A 12,723-nucleotide genomic window follows, 5' to 3' on the forward strand; every position below is an offset into this window, starting at 1 on the left:
CTCTGTTTCTGCTCTTCCCCCAGAGGCCCCACAGAGAAGACTCTTCCCAGCTGTATCTTTCAACAGGTTCAGGAATGCAAGCTAGCTCCCTCTCTCCAGGCTCTCCCCTCCCAACCCTGATTCCAATATGTAGCAACTTAAGACACTGGCTCAGCTGCTCTGAAACAGAAGGGGGGAAAAAAAACCCAACAAATATCCTCACTGTCACCAGGAGGCCCAAGATAGTTACATAAACAAGGGCAAAAATGAATCAACCCCACAACTTTTACCACCCAGCTCACTCTGCCCACAAAAGAGTCAACAAGTAATACGAAGTTAAATCAGCATCTTTTACAGCAGAACCTGACTCCCAGTAATTTTCAATGAGTAGAATATTTGTTCTTTCAGGCTAAAAAGGAGACAATCTTAAATGCTGGGAAAGCTACAGTCTGAGCGAGTTACCTAGGCTGAATATTTGTTGCAGGACGACAAATGCTTAGCTCTCCATAGTAGCAACCAAGGGAATGGAAATGTATACAGTAAAAAAGGTTAAATAGGGCAGAACCTGATTCTGGAAGTGAATTTGAGAATCACATACCCACACAACGAATGTAAGACATCAGATTTGAAGTACATATCAAAGCCAGATATTCACTTGTTTTTCATGGCTGGGATAACGATTCTAAATAGCTTTCCAACAGGAAGAATGGTGAGGAACAGGGTTAAGTGGGGTGGATTTCACACGATCCCAGTAAAAACACAAGGTAATACCACCTCGAATTTATCCTAAGAGAACAAACACTCACAAAAGGTGAGTTCATCATCATGCCAGTCACACAAGTATCCCCAATTTACAGATGGACATACTAAGGCCCAGAGAGGTTAGGAGAGTCAACTGGGCTCATTATTTAACTGATCTGGCACTGGATGCCTTTTTGTTTGGTATTTTTAGTCTAAGTGCCCAGCCTCACTCCTGTCGCTGAATTCTATGACTTGGAAAGAGTGCCCATGTTTGCTGGAAGGGGATCACAACAGTTCTGGAGGGGCTCAGGAATCCCCCCACTCCTCAAGGACATGCTCAAAATCTATACAGGTTCTGGGAACTTACTTCCTCAAGGCACTTCTGCATGTGTGTTCTCATGGTACATGTCATGCATGATGCCCTTATATTCAGTTTCAGAATGAGAGCTCTGTTCCAAGATCTGCAAACCAGTGTCTGGGATTCTTTAGTGTCATCCGTGTCCCCCCTGTTGTGTGTACTCACAACAATGGGCATGTCAGGTCTAAACCAGGTTGCCTGACCACCATCCACACACTCTCATCCTTGTCTATCCTTTTATTTGGAGAATCAGGAAAAGAAGGTTGGGAAATGCGCTCTTGGCTGGGGTGGGGAAAATAATCTATTGTTTTAGGAGGGTTTTTGGCATTAGAAAGAGGCTTAAACAAGGCTCTCCCCAGAACTAAGAACAGATTATGATGCTAATGGACCCAGGGTTCTGAGCTTCCCAGGTCAGTTTACCTCAGCCTCCTTGAAGAATTTGCATGCCCCTCGGGTTGGGCCAGACAAAAGCTCCTATTGTCCAGCTGGATTCTGAGCTCAACCCTGGAATCCTTTAAATTAGAAACTGGAGGACACTCAGAATTGGGAAGTGTCATTTGACCTTTGCTGGAGCCTGCTCCCTGCCCTTCCTAAGGAGAGTGGTAGTGTGGCGATTTACTGATGTTCAGGGCGTGGCAGGTGTACCTGATGTCTCAGAAGGCCATACAAAACAATTCCAACCCATTTGTATCTCAACCCTAGTGCCATAGAGAGGGAAGGGTGAGATAATAATAATCATCTCCATATTTACAGGTAAGAAAATAGAGGCCCGGAAAAGTTAAGTGACTTGCCCAAGGTGACATAACAGGTAGCTGACAGAGCCAGAGTTAAAACTTAGGTCTGCTGATTCCCAGGTCCTAATCTTTCCACAAGGCCACACAACTTCCTATTTCAGGTTTCTTTTGAGGCTTCTCACCCACTTCAGCAATGTTTCATCCAAGTGATACTGGTGGGGTGGAAAAGAGAACTAAAAGAGAGAAACCCACTTCTCATTCTGGCCCAGGGCCAGTGAAGTATGCATTCTCCATTTTCCCTCCCTCTAGACTGTAAGCTCTTTGTGGATAGGGAATGTATCTGTTTATTGTTGTATTGTACTCTCTCAAGTGCTTAGTACAGTGCTCTGCACACAGTAAGCACTCAATAAACATGATTGAATGAATGAAAAGTCTGAACTTGGCATCCCCAGCCCTGGGCAGACCACTGCATGGGAGCTTGAGTAGAAGAAGGCAGCACTAAATGGGAAGAATAGTTCAACAGTTACTTATTGAGGGCCCTCCCCTTCTCCACATTATCAATCATATCTCAATCATATTTGTTGAGCGCTGCCTGTGTGTAGAGCACTGTACTAAGTACTTAGGAGAGTAGAATACAGAGTTGGTAAACACATTCCCTGTCCACAACAAGCTCACAGTCTAAAGGGGGAGACAGACATTAACATAAATTACAGATATAATAATAATAATAATTTTGGTATTTGTTAAGCGCTTACTATGTGCAAAGCACTGTTCTAAGCACTGGGGAGGATACAAGGTGATCAGGTTGTCCCATGTGGGGCTCACAATCTTAATCCCCATTTTACAGATGAGGTAACTGAGGCACAGAGAAGTTAAGTGACTTGCCCAGTCACACAGCTGACAAGTGGTGGAGTTGGGATTTGAACCCATGACCTCTGACTCCCAAGCCCATGCTCTTGCCACTGAGCCACGCTGCTTCTCTATGTACATAAGTGCTGTGGGGCTGAGGCAGGGGTGAATAAAGGGAGCAAATTAAGGCGACACAGAGGAGAGTGGGAAAAGAGTAAGTGAGGGCTTAGACAGGGAAGGCCTCTTGGAGAAGATGTACCTTCAAACAGGATTTGAAATTGGGGAGAGTAATTGCCGGATTCGAAGAGGGAGGGCATTCCAGGCCACAGGCAGGATGTAGGCAAGAGGTCGGTGACAAAACAGATGAGATCAAGGTACCATGAGTAAATTGGTATTAGAGGAGCAAAGAGCGCGGGCTAGGTTGTACAAAGAGAGCAGTGAGGTGCTCAAAGCATTGTGCAAAGTATTGTGTGAAGCATTCAATTTATTCCAAGACAAAGCACCCAAAAGTGAACTAGACATGTTCCTGTTCTGCATCATCCAAGCCCTCCTGAAAGCCCACCTCCTCTAGAGACACCTGCCCATCTAAGGACCACCTCCCCTGGACCTGTTATCCTAATAACTGCCTTTAACACTTAGGTGAATATCGATTTACTCCTAGACATTGATGCATTTATTTAGTCATTCATTTTGTCCATACTTTTGTCAGTACTGGTTGAGTTGTTTTTCCTCCTGCTCTCACTCCATCAATACAAATGGGGCCTCCCTATTCCTTGTACCTAAGAACCCAGGACCGTACTCAACAGACAGCAGCTGCTCAATAAATACAAGTGAAAGATTGGGAGGGCAAACATACGTACAAGTTAAGCACTTGACGTTTTTTAAACTATAGGAAACAGTGCTGCCAGGATCCGTCACCTAACCCAGCCCATTGGTCCCCTAAATAGGTGGTCTGCGTGTGGTATTACCTTGAATTAAGCAGGTCATCAAATCCCAAACCTATTAAAGATGAGGGTAGCATCTGGTGAGGGAGTGTTCCCCCATCCCACACTTTCCATCATATTTGCAGCAGCCTCCCCCTCCCACCTCTGCATATGCTTCCTTTGTTTTCTACATCTCACTCAGCTGAGTACAGTGAAACCAAACTGGTCACTTTCACTTCTTGTTTATCACCAGTTTCACTTTCTGCTTCCCTCTCCCATCCCCTATCCCCTCTCTGTCCCCTAGTGAGGCAGTTATCCGAAGGAGCCCCTCACTGAAAGACAGGGACCCCTTTCAGCTTCTGTTCCCTCAAGGCCCCTCGCACCACCCCCTCAGTCCCAGGTTTCGTTCCCATCCCATTCAGGCCCTTCTCTCCCTTCCCCTTGACTCTGCTCTGGTTCCAAATGGAAATCAATTGGAGGCCTCTCCTGGGCATCCCTTTTCTTTCCAGATGAAGGGCAGCTTCCTCTCTCCCACACACAGCTCGCACCAGAAGACAGAGGCAAGCAGAGAGGCAGAGGGAGGGAAAGAGTGAGGGAAGAAAGGAAGGAAATATGGATGGATGGGTTTGCCCCAGCCAGAGCCACCCAACCTCACTCAGTGCTTAGTGATCCACAAGCAGTTGGGACGGGGGAGCCCGGACAACCAATTTTAGCATGAGATTCTGTCCTCCCCTGCCTACACCGTAAGGGGCAGAGCCTGCAGGGATAGCCCCTGCTCAGGTTTTGCCCAATTTTGGAGCTTGGTTTCACCCTAGATCCAAAATTAGGCTTGCAGTTTCCCTCCTCAGCTCTCCTTTGCAAAGCTTGAGTAACAATCCTGCTCAGCACAGAGGCCCCAAAGCTGCCATCCTAGGTGCAGCTGGGAAATGCCAAGGTCACCTCCTGGCTCAGAACCCTCAGGACTAAGTCCACACTAGGCCAATAACACGCTCCTGGGCCCCAAAAGAGCTTTGCTTGTTCCACCTTCTGCTTGGGAAGAGTTAATTTTTTGCATAGGTAGCTGGAAAAACGTAAGCCATTGTAGGATGGCACCCATCTGCCTTGGGAATGTGGAATTCACTTGCAATCCCTTGAAAGAATAGAATGCCTCAGAGCTCATTCCCCTAGTTCTACCTCAGCCTTACTAGCCGGCGCTGAGTTTACGAAAACAGGCACTGCCCCGTAATCAGTGAGCATAGGCCTCTCCAGACCCTGACTTGGACAAAAGCAAAGAAAAGAAATGTTTCTCACTAGAAGCAATCAATCGTATTTGAGTGTTTGCTGTGTGCAAATCTTGCCAAGCTCAGAGGCAGACTCTGCAATCGAGCGGAAGCTCCAAATCACTGAACAAAGGATGGGGGCTGAAAGGTCTCCTGGCGCTTCCTGGTCTGATCTCTTACCAGAGTTATCCCAGTGGAAAACTGCATCAGGTTCCTTGACTACGGTGACTTCCCCTCTTGTGTGGCTACTCCACAGAGTCTCTGCCTCACAACAAAGAGAGCTGCATTTATTTCAGCAGCACCCAGAATATCACCTGCACTGGCTAAATGTTTAGAGTTAGTTCCTTGGAGAGGCAAAGTTCCTGGAAAAAGTAAGGAGCAGTTTTCAATGCTAATAGTCAGGAAAGGTTGGAAACACCAGGGTCCATCATGGCCATGCCCCCGCTTCCTAGAGGACTGCGCCTAATGTACCCTAAACCGTCTCCCTTAGTGTGAATGATCTCAAGGGAAAGAGACTACTCCCAGTCTATTCTACCCCTTCCCTCACCCGACTCATGAACATTTACACACAAAGCCAGAGGCTATCACCAAATTTCCAAGAAAGGGCCAACAACCAGACTCCCATGGCCAATTCATCCTGTAGAGACCGAGGAGGAGTTAGGGGTGGTGAGCCGCTGCCCTTCCGCCCTCCTCTCCCCCTGCCCCCATTCGAAGAAAGCCTGGGGCTTTTGCCACCAGATCTGATCTTCAAGTGTACGACCACATCCTCACGCAGGCAGTGTGTTCCTCTATGATTTAATGTGGATGACTAAGAGTGAAGCCTGAGACCTCTGCTCAGGCAAATTGTGAAATCTTCACTCTCCGGGACCCCGGCAGCCGACACAGGCTGGGCCGGGTCGGGCTCGTCGCTGGATGAGACTGTGGCTCAGTGGGTTTCTGCTTTCCCTGCTCTGCCTTCCTGAAAGGGGGAAACTTCCTGGTCCTTTCTGAATGACCCCCTATGCTGCCTCACCGATTCCATCTTTTCCCCCACAGCTCACAAGTCACCTTACCCAAATCGTTCCTTGGTGTCTCAAAGGAAATCAGACAGCAAACAGGTACAAAAGGAGAAAACACTTGGGCTAGCGTTGACCTTCTCCAGGCCCCTGATGACAACAGTCCAAGTTAACAGCCATATGATGCTGGTACAAAAGGCCTGTGGGCTCATAGATTTTTGACAGCTGACGAGCAAAGTTAATTCCCTGCCGCTTTGGCCAGTTTGGACCACAAGAACTTTAACGATGGATTCCATGATCATTTCCTTTAGGGAACCATTCCCTCAACTCATAGTGCCGCCCCCAGCCCCCAGAATCCTCCGAGAGACCTAGACATCCCAGATCTGCCATGGGCACACAAATGGACGGTTGCTTATCGTGGTGGTGTCTCTGAGGTGGATTGGGAGGTTTGGCCTGAAGAAATGAATCAAGGTGGAGTGTCAAGGTTTGCTACAACTCCACCTTAATTGATCAAAGGTTGTGATCTCCCCAGTCTCGAGCCCCTGCCTTGCTGAGTCAGTTGGACTCTCCTTAGCTCCCAGTACATTGCCTTGCACACAGTAAGCCCTCAGGAAATAGGACTAACAACGACGGAACCTCCTGTTGGAAAATGATGGACGAGGCTCAGATCAGATGATCAGAATGTTAGTATTTGAGCAGCGCCACTCACACTCTCTCAGGCCTGCTGATTGTATCCTCACTGAAGCAAGTGGGTGCCATGAGTGAGAAGGCACAGAAACAAGTACATGTGAGCATTTCAAATACCAAACCCAATTACGGCAGAAGGGACTTAGCAGAGTGCTGGTGTTGAGCCATTCATGACACCAGCCCCCGGCAAGGTAGCTGCCTCTGTTTCCACTGAGGTCTCTGCTGCCTTTGTTTGTTAGCTATTTTCCACTCCTCACCACAATGGAAGGGTGAAACAGCCAGAAATAGAAGCTATGCCAACAGTGGTGAAGGTTTCTGACCAAAGCACCACGGGCAGTGGACAGGTCTCTGGGAGAATTCTGAAAACTTCTGGTCTATGTGAGGTCATTGAATGAATAAATGAATGAATATTTCGTGGGAAATTCCTTCCAATCAACATGCCAGGGAGCGGTGAAAAGAAAAGTGAAAATAGACCTGGCACTGCCACATCCTCTTGGGCACGTCTATCACAGCTGCCACATTTCAGGATGTGATCCCTTTGGGTGAGCCCCTATGGGGTGGGCATGGAGCTTCTGAGGAGCAATTTTGCCCATCGGGTAATAGTAGTAATAATAATAATAATAATACTAATGGCATTTATTAAGTGCTTACTACGTGCAAAGCACTGTTCTAAGCGCTGGGGCGGTTACAAGGTGATCAGGTTGTCCCACGAGGGGCTCACAGTCTTAATCCCCAATTTACAGATTAGGGAACTGAGGCCCAGAGAAGTAAAATGACTTGCCCAAAGTCACATAGCTGACAACTGGCAGAGCTGGGATTTGAACCCATGACCTCTGACTCCACAGCCCGTCTTCTTTCCACTGAGCCACGCTGCTTCTCTGCAGCATATCTCATATGGACAAAAAGGGTCAGAAAGCAGCCCTGGAGATGCCTCTCCCCTCCTTCAGAAAGGACCCCATGTTCCATGATGGGCTAGCAGCTTCCCCAAATGAAATGTAGTAATTAATGAGACCCTCAATCATCTTCTTCAACCCAACAGCATTTAATTACCCACATCTTCCCCCTTTAAACATCCCAATCAGTCCTTACACTAAACACCTCAAAAAAAAAAAAAAAAACAAGAGCTGACCCACTTTCCACAGGTGTAAACTGAAGTCCAAACTAATGCCTCCAGGGCAGAGGGAAAGAATTTGGATCAAAGCCTACTCTGAAACTCAGTAGTAGTAGTAGTGAGATCTGGATAGCCTGGAGTTCCCCAGTTCCACTTTGAAGTCACATCCCAAGCCAGCATCTCCTCCCTCCTTGCCCCAGTGTGATGGCAGGGACCAGACGGAGCCAGCAGAGGCCCCGGAAACAACGCGCAAGAGTTCAGCTTCCTGGAAGCACAGAAGCCACTTTGGGAACCAAATGGCACAGTGGAAAGGTTGCAGAGAGGAACTGCTCTCAGCCTGAAAGGTAATGGAAATCACAGAATCACCAGACTTTTTCTGACACCATCTTTAAGTGCTACTATCCTTGCCTTCCTCCCCATCTTCCCCCTTCTAGTTTTTCAGAAAGCCCTCTGTTCTGGGAGATCTGCCACAAGCCTTGAAGGGCTCTGCCGGGGTTGGGAGGGAATGAGACACCTTCTCCAAGCCAACTGCCTCTGTCCACCTCGCCCAGCCCAGGCTCGCCCTTAGAGACCCCTCCCTCGAGCCACTATGCTCTACCCAAGCTGCTTCTTAGCCTAGGGGCCTCTCCAAAGTGAGGGAAAGAGAACTTCCAGGGCAAAATCCTCACTGGTTGTGAAGTTGGAAGACAATCCAGGCCAGGCCACAGAGTAACGAGAATCTGCTCGGGGCACAGGATTAGGTCTTGAGTCAGGAAGGAGTCTCAAGCACTGAAACCAGGCCCCAGAGCTCTGGAAGCGGCTGGTGATTCCAGCAGGGCGATCCTTCACCCCATTAGCTGCTGCAGTTTGGCTCTCCAGCTCAGGAACCCCCTTCAGTAGGGGCCCTCCAGAGTCCCCAAACCGAGGTTGGCAGCCCGGGAAAATGGGGGACCTGATCTCTTACCTTGGGAGGATCGAAGAGCTCCAGGATGTGGCCTTCGTCACCCCCAGGGTGCCCCGCTTTCCGCAGCACCAGCCGTCCCCGCTGCCACAATGTCCCGCTGTCCATAGTGGCCTCGTCCACCAGGCCATATTTGAGCACGCCCTCTTTAAGCACCTCGGGGGGCTGCTCCCGGGAGAGGCTCCAAGGCAGGATCTTCTTGGGCAGACCCTGCTTGGTAGGGGGTTCTCCTGCCTCTCCATCACCCAAGCCATCCCCGGCAGGCAGGGCCTCAGAGGAGCGTCGCCGAAAGATGCTGCGGAGGCTGCGGCGCAGGTGTTGGAAGGAGTACTGGGCGATGGTGCGGGGGGATGCCAGAGAGGAGGCCAGTGGGGAGGGCCCAGCTGCCAACTCCTCAGAGCTCCGGGCCTTCGGCAAGGCCTGGGGAGGCTCAGGGGCCCTGTCTCCAGGGTCCGTGGGCCCAGGCGGCCCAGCTTCGGCCTTGGGTGGCCCCGAGGAGCCATCCGTGTGCCGTCTGCCAGTTTCCCTGTAGTCCCGCACCCTGGAGTTGAGAGGCAGGATCCGGAGCTGGTGCATGGCCCAGCCCTCCCTCACCTCATGTCGGAAGTACTGCTGGAACAGGTCGGTGAACTGCAGGGAGAAGTGCTCAGCCCCCAGCAGGTCATGGTGGGGGTGCTCGCTGGCAAACAGCCAGTACTGCTTGGCCAGCTCCTTGGCGGTGGCCACCGCGTGCAGCTCACAGAACTCGCTCCAGCCCCGTGGGTGCGGGGAGGAGGGTGCAGGCTGGAGAGCAGGGCCATTCATTGCCGAGGCGGAGTAGCTGAGCTGAAAGACACAAAAGAGCAGGAATTACTGTGAGCTGAGCTCCCCTGGAACTCACCAGAGGTAGGGTAATGTGGCAGGAGTGGTGGGGAGAGAAGTTCATTCATTCATTCAATCGTTTTTATTGAGTGCTTTCTGTGTGCAGAGCACTGTACTAAGCACTTGGGAAGTACAAGTTGGCAACATATAGAGACGGTCCCTACCCAACAGGGGCTCACAGTCTAGGAGTTGTATTACCATAGGGGGAATGGGAATTGCCCCAGAAGCTAAGGGGAAACCTTCCATTCTCTGTGTTAGGGACCACTGACTGGTTCCTTGTTTCGGCCAGGGCGGTGGGAGATTATATCCCCCCACCTTAGCCGACAAGAGAAGGTGCTGGGCCAGGAGAGAAGGCTTCAGATGCTTGCCCCGAGGCCTGCTTGGTAGAGCCATGGCCCCTGAATCCTTGGCTTGGTTCTTTTCTAGTTAGCTAAAGTGAATGATTAGTAATGTAATCATTGTGTGCAGTACCTTGTACTAAGCGCTGGGGAAATATACCAGAAGCAAAAGGCATATTCCCTGTCCACAGACAGCATACACTCTTTGGGGGAAGACGTAAAAATATTAACAAGTAGTGTGATCAGGAAAATTAGATGTAAAATTAAATATTCATAAATACACCAGAGCTAAAGATGCCTCAGAATGTGTAGATTACAAGAGTAGAACAAACTTCTTAACTCTTCTCTTTTCCACCTAATAGTCTGGACCAGTATAACTCTGGCAATCTTCATACTGGTTGATAATGTTTTCTGTGGCTTTAGAGTTGCCAGAGCAAAACAAATAATTTTAGGAATCTTGAAGGGAGCCATTGGCTACTGAAGGCCAAAATTGGCCCAAGATCCCAAAACGGGAGGACGGTTATGCTTTTGGGAGGTTCTAGCCCAAACTCAAAAGGCCGAAGACTAGATCCCTTAAGGTCCAGTGTGCACAGATTGGCAGAAAGAACACTTCACCTGCGGTTGTGTTGTTCCTGTTGCCCTAGCTAAATTTGCCTTTCCAGGTTGCTGTTGGGAGTTTTCGATTCAGCCAGAAACTGCTGCCCATCCCAGAAGGACCAATACTGGAATAGCGGGGAGGTTTGTGGCCGCTGCTGGAGTCTGGATACCCCTGCTGGGTGCAGTGGACAGCAGCAGAGACACCTGGAGTTGCCCTCCAGCATGCTTATGGCCCCAGCGGTTTTGTCAAGCAGCAAAGGAGGAACATCATCTTCTCCCACTATTTCTTCCCCATTCCCAATTCCTCTTTTCCTTTGGTCTCTTCCTGACTCAGCCACCACCTCTATCCCATTAAATTTCTTCTCACTTTAACCTAATCACAGTGTGCTAAGCTAAATGTGTTAAGCACCACCCCCTAAAAGTAAGTTTCATTCTTATCAGTTTAGGCCCAACTTCACTAATAATAATAAATAATTGTGGTATCTGTTAAGCACTTACTACGTGTAAGGTATGTATTGAGCGCTGGGGTGGATACAAGCAAATCAGGTTGGACACAGTCCCTATCCCACTTGGGGATCACAGTCTCAATCCCCATTAGACGGATGAGGTAACTGAGGCCCAACGATGTGAAGTGACTTGCACAAGGTCACACGGCAGACAAGTGGTGGAGCCGGGATTAGAACCCATGACCTTCTCACACCCAGGCCCATGCTCAATTCACTACATGCTGCTTCTCAAACAGGTAGCGAATCATCCAATTTTATCCCAAACGGTCTGGTTTCAATTGGCCTGTCATCTGATTGAGATGGATATGGCACCAGATATTTTCATTTCTAGTATTTTTATGTTAAACACCTAGTCCCTCTCCACCTCCGTCACAATCCTGAAGCTCATAAGTGGTAATGCTGTTTCTGGGACTTTCTGGGACCTGGGCAGGAAACACAGTGGCTCTGGAGCAAGTCAGGGGTGGCCTGGGTGATCTGGTCCAGATTTCGCAGACTTCTGAAAACAACTTGAGAAGCAGCGTGGCTTAGTGGAAAGAGCCCGACCTTAGGAGTCAGAGGTCGTGGGTTCTAATCTCGCCTCCGCCACTTGTCAGCTGTGTGACTTTGGGCAAGTCACAACTTCTCAGTGCCTCAGTTACCTCATCTGTAGCACCTGCATATATGTATAGCACCTGCATATATGTTTGTACATATTTATTACTCTATTTATCTTACTTGTACATATCTATTCTATTTATTTTATTTTGTCAGTATGTTTGGTTTTGTTCTCTGTCTCCCCCTTCTAGACTGTGAGCCCACTGTTGGGTAGGGACTGTCTCTATGTGTTGCCGACTTGTACTTCCCAAATGCTTAGTACAGTGCTCTGCACACAGTAAGCGCTCAATAAATACGATTGATTGATTGATCTGTAAAATGGGGATTGAGACTGTGAGCCCTATGTGGGACAACCTGATTACCCTGTACCTACCCCACCGCTTTGAACAGTGCTCGGCACATAGTAAGTGCTTAACAAATACCAATATTATTATTAACTTTTTTGAGTACCTTTTGGCTGTCAACGTTACGTAACATCTGCAACATAACATAGCTGTTGCTTCCATCAGAGAAAGGTTTGTCTGACATTCTCAAGTGCCACAGTAGCCTCCCTGTCACAAAGCCAGGAGGAAGTGTGAGCTGCCCAGGTTTTTGCCCAGAAGTTTGGGCAGTTTGGGTTGGCCCAAGTCCTGGGCACACATTGGGGTGCCTTTTAGCAGAAGTGGCCACAAGGAGGACACCTAGCTCCTCAGAAAGTTCAGATCATAGCACCAGCTCCGCTTTGGTTTCACTAGGTGACCCTGGACAAGTCACTTCCCTTCTCAAGGACAAGTCACTTCCCTTCTCAAGCCCTCAGTTTCCTCCTCTGTCAAATGGCACAAAATGGGGCGCTGGTGAGAACAAACCCAGCAGAAATGTGCAGAATGTCCTGAATTCAATTCAATTCAAATTCAATTGCTGGAATTCAGCCCCACGAAGGTTGGGAAGTCTGGACAATTTCCCCCAAAGCTGCTCTCTGCCTCTAATTAATGATGGCATTTATTAAGCACTTACAATGTGCAAAGCACTGTTCTAAGCGCTGGGGGAGATACAAAATGATCAGGTCGTCCCACGTGGGACTCACAGTCTTAATCCCCATTTTCCAGATGAGGGAACTGAGGGTCAGAGAAGTTTTAAGTGACTTGCCCAAAGTCACACAGCTGGCAATTGGCGGAGCCGGGATTTGAACCCAAGACCTCTGACTCCAAAGCCCAGGCTCTTTCCACTGAGCCACACTGCTTCTCTAATTACTGAGTGGTTAATCACCATGGG

At 48.9% G+C, this 12,723-nt stretch overlaps 1 protein-coding gene across 1 annotated transcript in view; it reads right to left on the minus strand.

Moving 5' to 3' along the window:
- SH2B3 (SH2B adaptor protein 3) overlaps positions 1-12,723 on the minus strand; it is a 99,586-nt gene that overhangs the window by 67,155 nt on the left and 19,708 nt on the right. Inside the window, exon 2 of the mRNA XM_038763564.1 lies at positions 8,580-9,401. Coding sequence (XP_038619492.1) covers positions 8,580-9,380 — 801 coding nt within the window. The 5' untranslated portion in view covers positions 9,381-9,401. The remainder of the gene's footprint in view (positions 1-8,579; positions 9,402-12,723) is intronic.

The sequence above is a fragment of the Tachyglossus aculeatus genome, chromosome 21, assembly GCF_015852505.1.
Source record: "Tachyglossus aculeatus isolate mTacAcu1 chromosome 21, mTacAcu1.pri, whole genome shotgun sequence".
Taxonomy (NCBI): domain Eukaryota; kingdom Metazoa; phylum Chordata; class Mammalia; order Monotremata; family Tachyglossidae; genus Tachyglossus; species Tachyglossus aculeatus.